This window comes from Chiloscyllium plagiosum, chromosome 30 (genome assembly GCF_004010195.1).
Source record: "Chiloscyllium plagiosum isolate BGI_BamShark_2017 chromosome 30, ASM401019v2, whole genome shotgun sequence".
Taxonomy (NCBI): domain Eukaryota; kingdom Metazoa; phylum Chordata; class Chondrichthyes; order Orectolobiformes; family Hemiscylliidae; genus Chiloscyllium; species Chiloscyllium plagiosum.
Genome location: NC_057739.1, coordinates 34,367,196 through 34,382,664, shown reverse-complemented (window position 1 = coordinate 34,382,664; position 15,469 = coordinate 34,367,196). Strand labels below are relative to the sequence as shown.

The 15,469-nt window shown below is 37.7% G+C and overlaps 1 protein-coding gene across 4 annotated transcripts in view; it reads right to left on the bottom strand.

The window, feature by feature from the left end:
* ak8 (adenylate kinase 8) overlaps positions 1-15,469 on the bottom strand; it is a 178,116-nt gene that overhangs the window by 74,123 nt on the left and 88,524 nt on the right. For all 4 annotated transcript variants that reach the window (XM_043720309.1, XM_043720310.1, XM_043720311.1 and 1 more), the window contains 4 exons: positions 12,174-12,245; positions 10,511-10,711; positions 7,107-7,238; positions 4,619-4,708 (listed from right to left, as the gene is read on the bottom strand). In XM_043720309.1, the coding sequence (XP_043576244.1) occupies positions 4,619-4,708; positions 7,107-7,238; positions 10,511-10,711; positions 12,174-12,245 (495 nt within the window). The remainder of the gene's footprint in view (positions 1-4,618; positions 4,709-7,106; positions 7,239-10,510; positions 10,712-12,173; positions 12,246-15,469) is intronic.

Sequence of the window (15,469 nt, the reverse complement as noted above, 5' to 3'; positions counted from 1 at the left end):
CTGGAATGTTGAAAGAGTCCATAGCCTTTACAGTATTTAGTGCCTTCACCTGTTTGTGATATCACGTGGAGTGAATTGAAAAGCATGGCTGTAGCTGATTGTCATAAAAACTCATATGGCTCACCAATGTCTTCAGGGAAGTAAGCCATTCCATGCTACCCAGTCTGGCCTACAAAAGACTCTAGTGCACACTAGATTTGACTCTTAATGCTTTCAGAAGTGACCAGGCAAGTGATTGAGTTTTACAAGAGATGAACAATAAATTTCACATTACTGTTGGTGCCTGCATCCTCAGGATAAATAAAGCAGAATAATAGGGTGACATCTTCTCATTTGCAGTTAGTGTTTTGATGAGTAACTCACATGGTTCCTGGTTCATAATGGTTCGAAGTGACTTTTTTTCATGCAATCCATCATTCTTCACATTATTACTATTCAATTTGGCACTCTTGCCGTTGAATCGCACAGCAGGACAAGAGGAAGTGCTCACAACTGCCAAGACTGCCTCCTCTTCATGCCACTGCACTATCATTAGCCCAGTTGCACATTACCTTTGACACTGGAAGCCAAGAATTGCCCTTCACATTGTGATGCTGGACAAATATGGCACAGAAGGGAAATCTCAGACCTCATTTCATGAACCTTGCAAAGCTGGTGAACAGGAGTAAGGAAAAGGGGGCAGTTCATTTTCCATCTAGCCACTGTAGGGGGCCATGCCACCAAGCTTGGATCCAAATAGCAGCTTACAACATTGCCCCAGGTAAAGCAGAATGCCCAGCCTGGAGGAAGAATGTCAATAATCTTTTGCATTACACTTGGGTGAGTGCAGCCATCTTCTTTTTGCTACCTCAGAGTCACTGGGCCACCACTCATTCTAATTCTGCTATTGCACACATGTCACCAAAGTGCACAGACTACACTTCTTATTATTGTATGCATCATATAAACTCAATAGCTCTCATCCACCTCATCCCCCCAAGCTATTAATCCTTCCTACTCTCCACGTTTCCTATTCATGTACTGGGCCTACTCACTACCTCTCCCATTTTTGAATCATCACGAAATGCTCAATCACCCACTTCCATCATACTTAATTCCTCTCATTATATCACTACAGGAAAAAATGGGCATGATCCTGATTGATGTTTGCGCTGTGACTGACCTAACTGCAATCCCTAGACTGGTTGTACTCGACCTGCAGGGTAGATTGCAGCTCAATCCCCAGACTCTGGTGGGACCAAGAGTCTGACTATGATGAGCCCCCTGTAATATATTTGGAAAAGCTTGACTGACTGTGGTGATATCCCTGACTGACTACAGTCCGTTTCACTGGACTAACGAATGATCCTCTTTGACTTTCAGACATGCCACTTGCTTGAAGCACATGAAGTGAGTGTTCCATGTAAACTGCTGGCACAAGTTGCTGGTGTGGCATTGACGTAGCCTGGTGCCATATAGCAACATGTCCAGTCAGAAAATATCAGATCTTCTCACCCTGACAGATACTTGCTTCTCCCTGTGCCCTAAAAAGCAATGTGAGCTACATAGAGGCTAACAGCCTACAAGTAAGTGCAAAGAAGGCAAGCAAAGAGCTATTAGACGTATTCTGTGCAGATACGCAAGATAAATGTGGCTCTGTGTGCAAAGTGACCTGGTCAAATCATGCAACTGAAGATGTCTTGGCGTTCGTGCTGAAGGAATGAAATGCTGTGTGAGTTGGTCAAAGAGCAGATATGATGATGCAGTGAGACTGGTGTTTTGCCAGTGCTGCCTCACGCAGACAAAGGGTTGAAAAACATGATATCCATGGACCATGCAGGGACATTGCGCTGAAGACATAGTTGGATGATGCCCAGGGCAAGCAATCCACAAGCTGCAGCCACCAGTTATCCGTTTTGATTCACATGTCAGAAATGTGCACCATTTAGTTTCTCAAGGAAGGAGAGGAGAATTAGGAATCATGTATAAATAAAGTGAGTTGGGGTATTAATGAGAAGCAAATACATGACAAGAAGGTAGAGGCCACTCAACAGTGAGATTCTGATGCTGCTATTTAATAGGAAACATAATTTGACATAAGAGGAAAATCATGATTTTCTTTTCTCAACATCAAAGTTAAGGACTTATTAATGACAGGCAGCATGGCTTTGTGTAGAGGAGATCATGTCTCACAAACTTGATTTGAATGTTTTGAGGAAGTGACAAAAATGATTAATGAGGGCAGAGGTTTGCGACAAGTTTGGACTTTAGCAAGGTTTGCGACAAGTTTTTTACACAGTTAGTGTTAAGTGCCTGGAATGCACTGCCAGAGGAGTTGGTAGAAGCAGATACAATAACAATGTTTAAGAAGCATCTTGTCAGATACATGAATAGGCAGGATTTGGAGGTGTCAATGTTGGACTGGCATGGACAAAGTTTAAAAATTACACAATACCAGGTTATAATCCAACAGGTTTATTTGGAAGCACTACCTTTCGAGGCACTGCCTTTTCATCATGAATAGGCAGGGAATAGAGGGATAAGCAAAAGATTTCAGTTTGGAAAGGCATCATGTGTTTGCGCAGGCTTGGCGGGCCGAAGGGACAGTTCCTGTGCTGTACTGTTCTTTGATTCTGAAGTTTTCATACTCTCCATATTTCTCAAACTTTCTTGCCTTGCTCCCACCACACCAGGAAGTGGACTACTCTGCCCATGGTATGGAGCTTGAAAGTCAACGAATGACCGAAAAGAAAAGGAGGCAAGATGGATTATAGAAGTTGCATCCTCTACTCTAAAGAGCTCCACTGGGCCTGTTCAGGGCATCTTTCCACTCTGCACGAGTTCGCACTGATCCAGTTATCTCGTGCCCAGAATAATATGTGAAGGAGTCGATAGTGGAATCTGAGCCACCTAATTGTAATAGCTGTGCAGTCACTTCTGAGTCACTCGGATCAATAAATTGACAAGTGGTTTGATTATAAGGCTTAACTTCCAAGTCTCCCTGGTATCACTCTTGGCCCTTCACACGGCTGTATTACCAGCCCACAAATAAAAACCAACCAAATTGAAAAGTCTTCCTTCTCTGATTAGAACTGAGCCTCCCAAATTGAAACAAATTGTGTCTGTCTGAACCAAGTTTACAGTGACTAAGAATCATCAGGAAGCAATATGCGTCAAATTCAGAGTGCATATCAAACCCACAGGAATTTAAAAGACTCAATAATAATGCCAAGGAACATATCTGCTGATTTTCTTAGTGTTGATGGATGGAATCGATAGTGTTATCAAAACCAGTTTGTAAAATTCTATGAATATCAACTTACATGTTCCATTCCTCAACTTACATAACCTTCTTACCATGATAAGTACATACAGAACACAAAACACATCACAGCTGCCTCCAAGAACATCAGAGTAATGAATAATAATTGGTTACAGACTATAAACTGACACTTTGGGTATTGTTGGGTTAATAGTTCTCTAATCTACTAATTGAAAGTTAACAGTATTTGTTTTAGCAGTGTGTATCATTGCTTTTGAGGTGGCTCAAGGGTAATTTAACATACTACAACTGGAGAAGGGTGTTTTACTTGTAATGTACATACAGACAATTGATCAATGCCTGTAAAGTAAGGATTTCAGAAATGCTTTAATGCGTGATTTAATCTATTGCAAATGTTTAAGCTCAACAATAAATTTTATTTGAACACTGAATGATCTACCTCACCAAATATGTATATATTGTTTTTGTATGAAAATATATGAATTCAATTCCAGCAATTAAATTAAATTTGATGGCAAATTAATTTAAATTATTCAATTAAATTTTAAGCTGTAAGCATTTTAAGTTTCAAAAGTGTGAATTCTCACACTATTGAAAATGGTTTACTGTAAAGACTGCATAATGCAAGCTGCTCATTTCATTTCACATTAATATGAACTTTAAAGTTAGCTTATAGACCACCCTATAAGATCTTCTGGAGGAAGACAAATTACCAGCAAGGGGTGATACAGAATTAGTAATGGAAGGAAATAACACATTAATATAATTTTATACTGTTGGCCACTGATGAATTTTATTTTTAAAATGTTTTATATATTTAAAGAATAAATTTTACCTATGGAAAGTAAAATAACTTTTTTTGTCAAAAAAAGGAAAATAAGTTGCACCACAGGGTCCATCGCACCTCTGAAAAATTAAACTCGACAGATTCAAACTGTCCTATTTCCACTTCAAAAGAGCAAGGGCTCTGCTCTCCTCCTGACTCATCTTCAAACAGCAGCGCCCCAGAAACTTTCTTTCAGGCGAAGCTAAAGCAGCCTCTAGCTCCCTTAAGCACTGTACTGGTTACTGTAGCTGCTGCCTATGCCTGTCCTAATTATACCCATGTGAGTCTATTAATCAGTTAGTAAATTATTCAGAAACCCTTCTCTGCCTTCAGCTAGTACAAACATGCTCTAAGCAAGGGCTAGAGGGAAGTGCAGGGGATGTCCCTGTGGACCCCACTCTGAGATATTCAGTTGTTCAACGTCTCCTGAACTCCCTGTTAATAACGAGTGAGAAAAGCTCTGGTGGTGTCTGAATCTTGCCCTTTGTTCAATATCAGAACACTATCAGTAGGGGGGTCAGAAACCTTACCTGGCTGCCTACTTTCAACATAGGGTTTAATGGCTTCACCGAATCTGGTCTCAGCAGCGACAGGCTCCTTCAGTAACTGTCCACAGGAAACTGGAAAAACAAGTGTTCATCTCAGCAATGTCATTCAAAGAAGTAATTTTTCCGGTCACGAGTAAAACTACAACAGTCTATACTACCCTCAAATTCCTTGTGAATAGTGTTATAGTATGCCTGAAGGTATAATTATTTACATGACACATGCTACCCATTCATAAAAAATTTGAAAAATTCAAATGTTTCATACACCATTCACCTACAGCTGTGAAGAATAACTGTTTCTTAAACACTATTGACAAGCAGCTTTACTGTTTCATTGTTCCCAGTCATAATTCACATTAATGATTTGGACTTTGTAATCAATGAAAAAAAAATTAAATTCTCAGATGATACCAAATTGGGAAGTTGGGGAGTAATCAATATTGAGTAAGGACTATAACAAATTATGGGAGGACATTAGTAAGCTTGCAGAATGGATAAATGATTTGCAAATGAAGTTCAACATAGATAAATAGGAGGTCTACATTTTGATAGGTAGAACAGTAAAGTCACTTACTACTTGGAATATGCAAGTCCAGATGGGGTAATGAAAGAAAGAGCTCTCGGAGTACAAATACACCAATACCTAAGACCAAACCTTGCCTGAGAAAAATCATGAAATTTAGAAATTGTAGAAATATGTAAATTTGTCATTTTTGGTGAGGCTTACTAAAAAAAAATTGAAGACTGAAAGCAAATAAACAATTTAATACTTTACAGTTGTACGCAATTTTAAAAGTTACTAGTTGCTACTAATCTCCATTGAACTACTCATAAGAATCAGGATTATTTATTTATTTTGTGATTTATACAAAACAGAAAAAAATTCTTGTTGCATTTCAGCATATAATTGGGCTAAAGATCTCTATTCAGTTGGTGTCAAAAAGAACTTCATGAATTTCAATAACAGTTGAACAAAGTTGTCAACTAATTTGATAGTAAATGACTAACTCTTGATCACATAGACATTAAGACAGTGCAGTCAGTTTAAGTTAGTTTAATTTAATCTAATTGAATTATGCATAAAAAAGCAACACTATTAAATCAACAGATTAACAACATATCCTCAATCTAGAACTGAATTCAAAATAAGTATTGTATTTACGTACAGGTTTATCACATCTCTCAGAAATATCTTAAAGTACTTCATATCAAATTAACATTTTTAATTGTGACAACCCATGCTGCATGACAACAGTAAGCAATCCTATGAACATTGCACACCACAAAGTGGCCCAGAATTTACTGGGAAAATTACAGTGAGTTAGATATGCATGTTATTTCTTCTATGTAAAAGAAAACCTCAGGAACTTGTGACAACACAGACATGGAAAGTGAATTGTGAACAGTTCCATTTTACTGCATGGACCATGCTACTCCACTGTTCACCTTGGAAAAATCAAAGTTTGCTGACAACCCCACCATAATTGACCTTCTGTTTTAAAATAGTGCCATGGGATTGTTAGTATCCAACTAAACCAACAAAGAGGATTCTTGTTCTGTCTTTCAAACTGATAGTGAGACCAATGGCAGGCATGTTAAGCATGTTATGCTAAGTAACTGCATTATAGTTAATTTTGCTATGGGCAATTCAAAATTTTGACCCCAAGAATGTTTGATGAAAACGGCAGTTACTTGCAAATATAGGCTGTTACCAATTATTTTCATATTTGAGCAATGAAGAAAAATAAAGTTTCTTTCACATTGGAACACATTGACTATTAGCTCCAACCCTATACATCTAGCTAGAGAATCAGTGTTGTAGTCTGCTGAAAATAGTTACAATGCAAGATGCATAAAAGTAAAAATGCTCAGCCTCCAAGATCTTTTTACCCCTGGGCATATCACCTGATAACTCAACAAAAGGTGGCTTTGACTGCACTCAGGTTATCTGAGGAATGGGCCATCTGCCCTCCTAATGAAAGAAGACACTTAGGAAAAGAAAAATAATGAAACCACCAGAATATATAGATCAGCAGTGTGAAATAGACAAGGATAATCATTTGACAGTAAAAAGAGCAAATGCTGACAACATGAAGCAGAGCAGCCAGCATCCAAAAACAGAGAAGGTTTGCCATTTTGGTTGCAGCATCACATAGACTATGTGAGTCTGATTCAGCTCTGAAGTTTGATTTCCATACCAGTAGACAGAAATATAGAAGATATATTTATGACAAGTCACTGAAGTATCAAACATAGAAGTACTGACCTTGCAGCAACGTTTATCTATTGTATGTTTAGATGCCTCCAGAGGCAAAACTGTAATAGAAACAAGTCACAACAGGCCATGGACTTACCACATATTTACTGCCAGATTGTAAAGTTTCAAATGTACTGCTGTTGTACAGCAGAATCTACAAGACAAAGACAGAAGTTCAATAAAGACAAAAAGTCCAACTGAGTTAGTGCTCACCGTTAACAATCCTGTATTTTTCAGCAATCAGTGCTGCCTGCAGGCTCCTACCACTGCCAGGGGGACCATGAAGAATAATTCTTGGTGTGTAGGGGGCATTGGATCGATGTCGGCTTTGGACATGGCTTAAAGCTGTGAACAATGGAAAGGTTTTTTAAAAAAATTTAGCAGAGACTCTGAGCACTAATAATACTTAGAGGCAAACAAACTCATACAGTATGAATGTTGTTAAGCCCCATTTGTACGTGAGTCCCCCCCCACACCTTCCCCATTTGTATTAATTAACTGTGGAGTAATTAGATGTAATTATTCCCTCCTGATTTTCTTTCACAGTTGCAAAAATGTATAAAGATTGCAATGCATGAATAGCCTGTTCCACGCTTTAAATAAATGAGGTTCAAGTGGAATTTTAATTTTTTATAAAATTTTTCAATTAATTTAATTGTACAAAATACAAACAATTATGGATACACATCAACAGAAAATTGTGCAATCTTAGTTTTTTTTAAAAAATACACACTGTTAAGTCAAAGTGTATTGCTGCACAGATGTTAAAAGTTATAATTTACATTAATTTTTATTAAAAATCAAATAGCCTCACTATATATTGTTTGTTTTCTGATCTCTTCTGCATGAGACAAACACAGCTTTCTTGAAAACCCAAGGGAACAGTGAGTTCAACAAATCAGAGTATAAGGCAAACTTCGGATTCTGACTTGATAATGCAACATGTGAAATTATCCTGCAAAAATGAATCAGTCTATGCACATTTCTCCTCTTCCACTAATTGCTGCAAATTATAAAAATTATTTATGCTGAAATACAAGATTGAAATTAATGAAATGCAACATAAAATTTTCATGACTTTAGTCAGCAGAATGTTTTTGCCTAGTGAATAAAGACCTTGGCACTGCAGTAATATGATGTCTATGAACAAAAAGAAAGTGGTAAGACACTCATAAAGGAACAATGAATTGCCTTTACATACTGCTTCAGTGCAGGCAGTTTGTTTTTGATTAATTCAAAAGAATGTAGGTGTTATTGATTAAGCCAGCCCTTTTCACACATGCCTAATTCCCCCGGAGAAGACAGTGGTGAGTTGCCTTCTTTAATTTGAGCATTCTTAGGGTGTAGGGCTGCCCAGAGCACTGTTGGGCAGAAAGTTCCAGGTTGTTGTTCCAGTGACAGTTAAGGAATGGTGACATAGTCCCAGTTCCTTAACTGCATGGCTTGAATGAGAGCTTGCATGTAGTGGTACTCCTATGTGTTTGTTGGTCTCATCCTATATGGCAAAGGCCGTGGGTTTTGGAAGATGCTGTCGGAGGAGCCTTGGTGAGTCACTGGAATGCATCGTGCAGACAGTACACACTGCCACTGTATCAATGGTGAAGAGAGTGAATGTTCAAGGTTATGGATGGGGTGCAAATCATCAGGCTGCTTTGTTCAGGTCGTGTCAAACCTCTCCAGTGTTGTTGGAATAGCACACATCCAAGAAAATTGTGAATATTCCATCATAATCCTGACTTGTTCCTTGTAGATGGTGAACAGACATCATAGAATTCCTAACTTCTAACCCACTCTTATAGCCACAGAATCTATATGGCTGGTCCAATGATAATATCCAGTCTGTTGATAGTGGGGGATTCTGAATGTCAAAGGGTGATTTCTCTTGTCATTGCCTGGGACATGTGTGACACAAATATTGTATATAGACTTGGCTGCTTTAGTATCTGTGGAAACATGAATGCTGCTGAACATCTTGCAATCATCAGCAAACATCTCCACTTCTTACCTTACAATGGAGGAACACTAGTCCAAGAAATGTCTTCAATGATGCTCTAGGGCTGAGACGATTGACCTTTCAAAAATTAGAACATCTTTTGTGCTAAGTATACTTAGCACAAAAGAAGATGTTCTAATTTTTGACCAGCTGAGATTTCCCCGATTCTCACTGAGTCCAGCTTTGCTAAGGATCCTTGACATATACTTGGCTGAATGCTGCCTTGATGTTAAGGGAAATCAACCATCTCACCTCTCGAGTTTATCTCTTTTGTCCATGACTGAAGTTGCAATGAAGTCAGGAGTCAAATAGCCATGATAGAACTCAAACTGAGCAGTACTAAACAGGTTTGCAAGTGCTGCTTCATAGCCCTCTCGATTACCCCTTCAATCATATTGCTGATGATTGACAGTAGAATGATAGGGCAGTAATAGGACAGCCTTTTGCGCACAGGACACGCTTGATCAATTTTCCACATTGTCCAGTGAATGCTCATGTTGTAACTGTACTGGTAGAGATTACCTAGGAATGCAACTAGTTCTGGGGCATAACTGTACAGTATTATGTTGGAATATTGCCAGGCCTCATAGCTTTTGCAGAATTAAGTGTCTTCAGTTGTTCCTTGATATTAAATGGAATGAATCAAATTGGTTGAAGACTGATATTTGTGATGTTGGAGATCTCAGAAGGAAGTAGAGATGGATCATTCCATGGCATTTCTGGCCAAAAATCAATGCAAAAAACTTCAGCTTTGTCTTTTGCACTGAAGTGTTGGACTCCCCCCTCATTGAGGATGGAGCTATTTGTGGAGCTACCACTACGGTTAGTTGTTTGATTGTCCACTAACGTTCACAGCTGGATCTGGTAGAACTGCAGAACCCAACCCTGATAGCTGATAGTTTAACCCTGTCTATTGATTTCCTTCTTCTTAATAACTGAGTAGGTGAATAAAAGTAACCAAAATAGAGTAGTTGCAGATATTAATATATACAATCACACGTTTAATTTTCACTTTTGGAGTTTCTTTCACCACTATTACTTTTTTTAAGGACTTTACAACACAATAACTGGTGTGAAAGAATAGTAGGTTGCAATAGCAAAGTGCAGTGCCAGAGTGAATCGACTCTTCTGCTCTTTCTCACTTTCTGCCCACTGTATTATGTATGAGTTTTGATCAGTTGTACTGTTGCAGAATAAACCAAAAGGGAGTAAGTGTCCCTTTCCTTTCTGAAAGCATTTATAACTTCTGTAGTTTATTTTGGAAAAAGTGGTTGTCAGTGGTCCAACTCATACACCATTGCAGTAAACAGTGCACACATAAAACAAATCATCTGGACACCCAGATGATTGTTGGAGGTGAATAGCTGGTCACTTATGTTTATTAGGAACTTTATATTGAATATAATGCTTACCCCAATATTATTTTAATTTGAGAACTTTTCATGAAACATATATTGGTGAGTTCTGTCTCCTTAGTTTGAATTGGATTTCAAATCAATAAAATGATAGTCAACTTACCGTTTCACTCATAATTTCAACCACTACCAAACAGAAGCTCTCAGCAATACAAATATTACCTTTACTAGATCCTCCTATAAAAGGTTGTTGATAGAATATGACTTACTCTGGGAAAAGACATCAACACTGGGCTGATCCGCATTAATAATATGGTATTTTTTACTGTAGCTATTCAGTATCCCATGAATCACTCTGCGGTATTCCAATAATCTCTTTGCAGTTTCTTCCTCTGAAGTTCCATCAGGTTTCACTAGGCGCTTTTGTATTTTGCTGGAGGTTGGCCAATTGAAGGTTGTATGATATATTTCTAGAGTATACAGGTAAAGGTTAAAGTAAAGAATGGAATGGTAATGCACAATAAGAATTATAAACTACTCTCTTTGAAGGAACAGTACTCTAGGCAATATAAAGAATATAAACCCACTTCAGTGGTTACATTTATTTACAGACTAATCAAGATGCATCAGTCTCTATTCTTATTCAGTAATCAACAACTGAGAATTATTTAGCTATAATTTGAACATCTTACTCGTTTATAGAGAAAATATATTTAGGCCAGCCGATAATGATAATTATGCTGGTAGATTTAAAATGAATAATATTAGGAAAGCGCTACAAAATATTAGAAGATCACGGCCGAACAAAACTTTATTTTGTTACCTGGGAAACTGTAATTAAAAATGTTGTGATATCCAGAACTGTGCATTTATAATACAAGTTTCAAAAATAATTATTTGAGAACAACTTTATTTTAATTTTACTATGGATCTGTCGTACAAAAATTAACTTTTATAATTTCAATACTACAAAACTCCAAGAAAGGCATTAAAAATTGTGTCACAAAATAAATTATAGTTGTTATAAATATATTGGAAAAGAATGGATAACATGCTCATTTAAAAATAGGACGGTAAGTGTACAACTATTTATGGAGTGGCAGGACACAGTGTGAGTAGGAACAGGAGAAAACAATAGTTAGAACCTCACGTTAGTTTTAGGATAATATTGCAGGAGTGGAAAAACCACTTGTAGCAGATGAAGTATTATCTATTTTAGGACTAATAGGATTGCAACTGAACAGCAGTGGTATTTCACTGCTACACCATGAAGGTGAGACAGTGAATGAAGTTGGAGGAATGATCCGTACTGAACCTAGGAAAGCATAACAGTTGTGCCACAAAGAATATGTTTACTTAACAGACTAATACAATGGGCAGAAATGAAATTGGGCTGATGGATTTAAAGGTGAAATCAAAATTAATCTGATCCCTTTCGCACATCGCGGCTTTGGTATCTTGTGTGACAACTGACTGCTCACATCACACCACTTCTAAAGGATATGGTTAATGCTGTAAAGCACGTGGATAATACCATATAAATACAATATAAATTTATTTTAACATTCTTCTGTTGTGTACCACATTTCAGCATTTTTAGGTCTCCTCCTTCCCAAAGCACAAACAAATGAGTTGAGTGTATTGTTCAGGATGTAAAGCAACCTAGTCTTTGCTCCCCCTAGAAGATGCATGCAGTTTACATTCCTCAAAATATTTCTACTGGATATTCTATTAACCACAATACACAAGAATCACAATAAAGAAAAAGCATAGTGAAACAACTTGCTTCTGTTTTGGAAAATTACTATTTTAATCATTAAGATACTTAAGATAAAAAAAAGTGTAGAATGTAAGAGGAGAAATGGAGCTGGTTATAAACTACTTTGAGGTGTAATTCTGATAAAGAGTTAGTTTATAAATAATGTATTATACCTCCTGTAGTCATGTCAATCCTTTTCTCAAGATTTCTCTCAATTAACACGGTATCAGGGGCATCAAGTATAACTGTGGATGGAAAAGCTGCAGTTAATGTAAAATTGTATAGTTACAATAGGATCATTAATTGGTGGAAACCATACTGAACTTAGCTTGAACATATCAGAAGTATAGCACCTTTCAAGGTGAACTGATCCCTTAAATACTATCATGTAAGTCATTATACCATGTTCCCAGGACTATCCATTGCAGCTATCAAGCATTTTACAGATACAAGATAAACACAGGAGGTATGTTTTGTGAACAAATTATACAAATTATTTTTTAAAAAAACACTGGGGCAATTTTAATTTCAGCCACCCAGCAAAATTGAGATGATTGCCAGTTAAAATCAGCTAAATGCCTTTCCCACCAATGGGAAATTGAATTACATTGTAACCATCTCCATAACTATTCTATACTGATGGCTAGTGCATCCAGCTTCTTTACATATGAACAATATGGTCAATTTCAGGAAAGAAACATAAAAATGTTGTTAGAGATACAATGCTTTATTTTCCCCTCCAATTCCATTTTGATTTAGTTGACTCCTTCTTTCCCTACACTCCCCCCACAGTTTTTGAGGTTAGCATTGCCCTCAATAGGCTTTACTTGCAAGTATTCAACTAGCCACATGGATGTTTTTCTAGTGGTGGAAAAAAAAATAATAAACTCTATTCACAAAGGTATCTTAGTTTTCTGTCTCACTCCAAAAGATAAAATTAACTACAGTGATTTGGGAAAAAGATATATGGGTTCTGGGCCAGTCCTGAATCCAAAAGAAAAAGCAGAAAAGAAATAGAAAATAATAAAAAGTTGTTAGGATTTCTGTTCTCACATTCAAAGTATCTTTCAGTCCCACAAGAGTCCTGGAGATTTATAACGGAGCTTTGACCTATGTTGTGTATGGAGCACTTCAGCTGATGTCTACACATATGTTACTGGCAAGTCAAGCATGTATTTAATACCTGTCAAACAAATTTCTCAATTTTAATGTCTAGGAAATCCAATAGATCCATTGTACTGTTGCATTCTACACGAGTTATAAATGATCTGTTACAACATGACAGCATACATCAATTTATATCAATATACTTTGGAAAATCTGTGCCGTTAGTCGTCGCTAACTAATGTTTTATCCATACACAGAGGGTGAACACCTTCATCATCATGCTGATTTTTAAAAAAATTTATTGATGGGATGCGAGTATCACTGCTAGGTCAGTATTCATTCTTCATCCCTGATCGCTCAGACTCAAAATGTATTGCTGTGAGTCTGGAGGCACATGTCGGCCAGAACAAGTAAAGATGGCAGATTGTCATTAGTGAACAAAATAAGGATTTACCATAATCAACATCTAACATGTTCACATAAGCTCGGTTTTAGTTCCAGATTTTGTTTTTTCTCCATATTGCGTTCAAATTTCACAATCAGCTGTGGTGGGATTCAAACCCATGTCTAGAGAATATTAAGGTAGGGCTTTGGATTACTAGTCCAGTAATATTAGCACTACAGCACCACCTCTCCAGTATATGCAGGATTACTTTTATTGTACATTGAAAAAGGGAAGAAACTATGACAGTAGTTTCTCATCTAAATCAGTGACCAATGAAAATAAACCTTAATTAAACTGATATTAAACTATCAGTAATACTTTCTGAACAAACAAGGCATAAAGTTAATTAAATGCATCAAAAAAAACTTTAAGAATGAAAGCAAGTTGCATAAGTCGCCAAGCGGGCAGCTTTGTTTTAGAAATAATATGAAATGAAGACAAAGTCCTCCATCACAGCTGACAATGCAAGAATAATAATTTGAACCGGGTAGCTTTTTTGTTCATTAAAAATGCTAACTATTTTTAGGACGTAGCAAATCAAATCGTTTCAATTCCTGCCAGAAAAGAATTACATTAAGTGGAATCTTCCCAGTCACTGAATGGCATAAACATTGGTGAGTCAGTCACTTGGCAAAAATGTGGTGTGATGATATAAATGAGATTCTTGTCATTGAGAAAATGAATGGTCCGATTCTTCAACCAAAATTTTAAAAGTGAGACGAGACTCATAAGTAGGCGTCAAGAGGTCTATTTGCATACAGTTGAGAGTATTAGCATTATTGCTTAATGTCATTTCATGGATATGCAGTTTCCTATTCTCTCATCCAATGGCTAGAAACTAGATGGCAACAATTCCTACATGAAAGTCAGAGCAAGCATCAGCAACTTCAACTCACTGCATGCTCTCCTGTGCCTCCATCTTGGACAGCTGTCACCAGAGTTGAAGGGCATGCCACATGGGCTGCGAATACCTGCAATCCCATCCAGGAGGGTGGCACTAGACATGTACCAGCCTCATCACGCCCTCATGTCACATCTCCAATCCAATTAAAATACAGTTTTACACTCCAGTGCTGCACTTTGGAGCTCACAGGCTCCTTCTATTGCAATGCTAGTGACAGTTCACTTTGCGCACAAGAACAAGCCATGAATTGGACCAGGGAATGGGGCTTATGCCCGAAACGTCGATTCTCCTGCTCCTCGGATGCTGCCTGACCTGCTGTGCTTATTTAGAACCACATTCGACTCTAATCTCCAGCATCTACAGTCCTCACTTTCTCCTAACTTTGAGAGGTCCTTGCTTGCACTCTGAGTACTCTTTTTCTACGCCTACTTGGATACTCACAACCTCTCTATCTTGCCTTTTCATTTTGAGCTTTGCTTCCTCACTCAGAGCTCAATGCATCACAGTACTACTGTCTTGCCTTGTTACTTATTGCAGGTATGAAGCCAGGCAGCTTGTCATGGTTGTTAGCAATCATCAGTCAATGTGGTGAACATGTTGTTGTATGGTACCATTAGATGTCAATATCATACTTGCACCACATGCCAGAAGCATTCATGACAAACACATCAACCAAGACTGGTTAGCAAGGTTAGATCTCACGGAATACAAGGAGAACTAGCCATTTGGATACAGAACTGACTCAAAGGTAGAAGACAGAGGGTGGTGGTGGAGGGTTGTTTTTCAGACTGGAGGCCTCTGACCAGTGGAGTGCCACAAGGATTGGTGCTGGGTCCTTGACATTTTGTCATTTACATAAATGATTAGGATGCGAGCATAACAGGTATAGTTAGTAAGTGCAGATGACACCAAAATTGAAGGTGTAGTGGACAGCGAAGAGGGTTACCTTAGATTACAACAGGATCTTGACCAGATGGGTCAATGGGCTGAGACATGGCAGATGGAGTTTAATT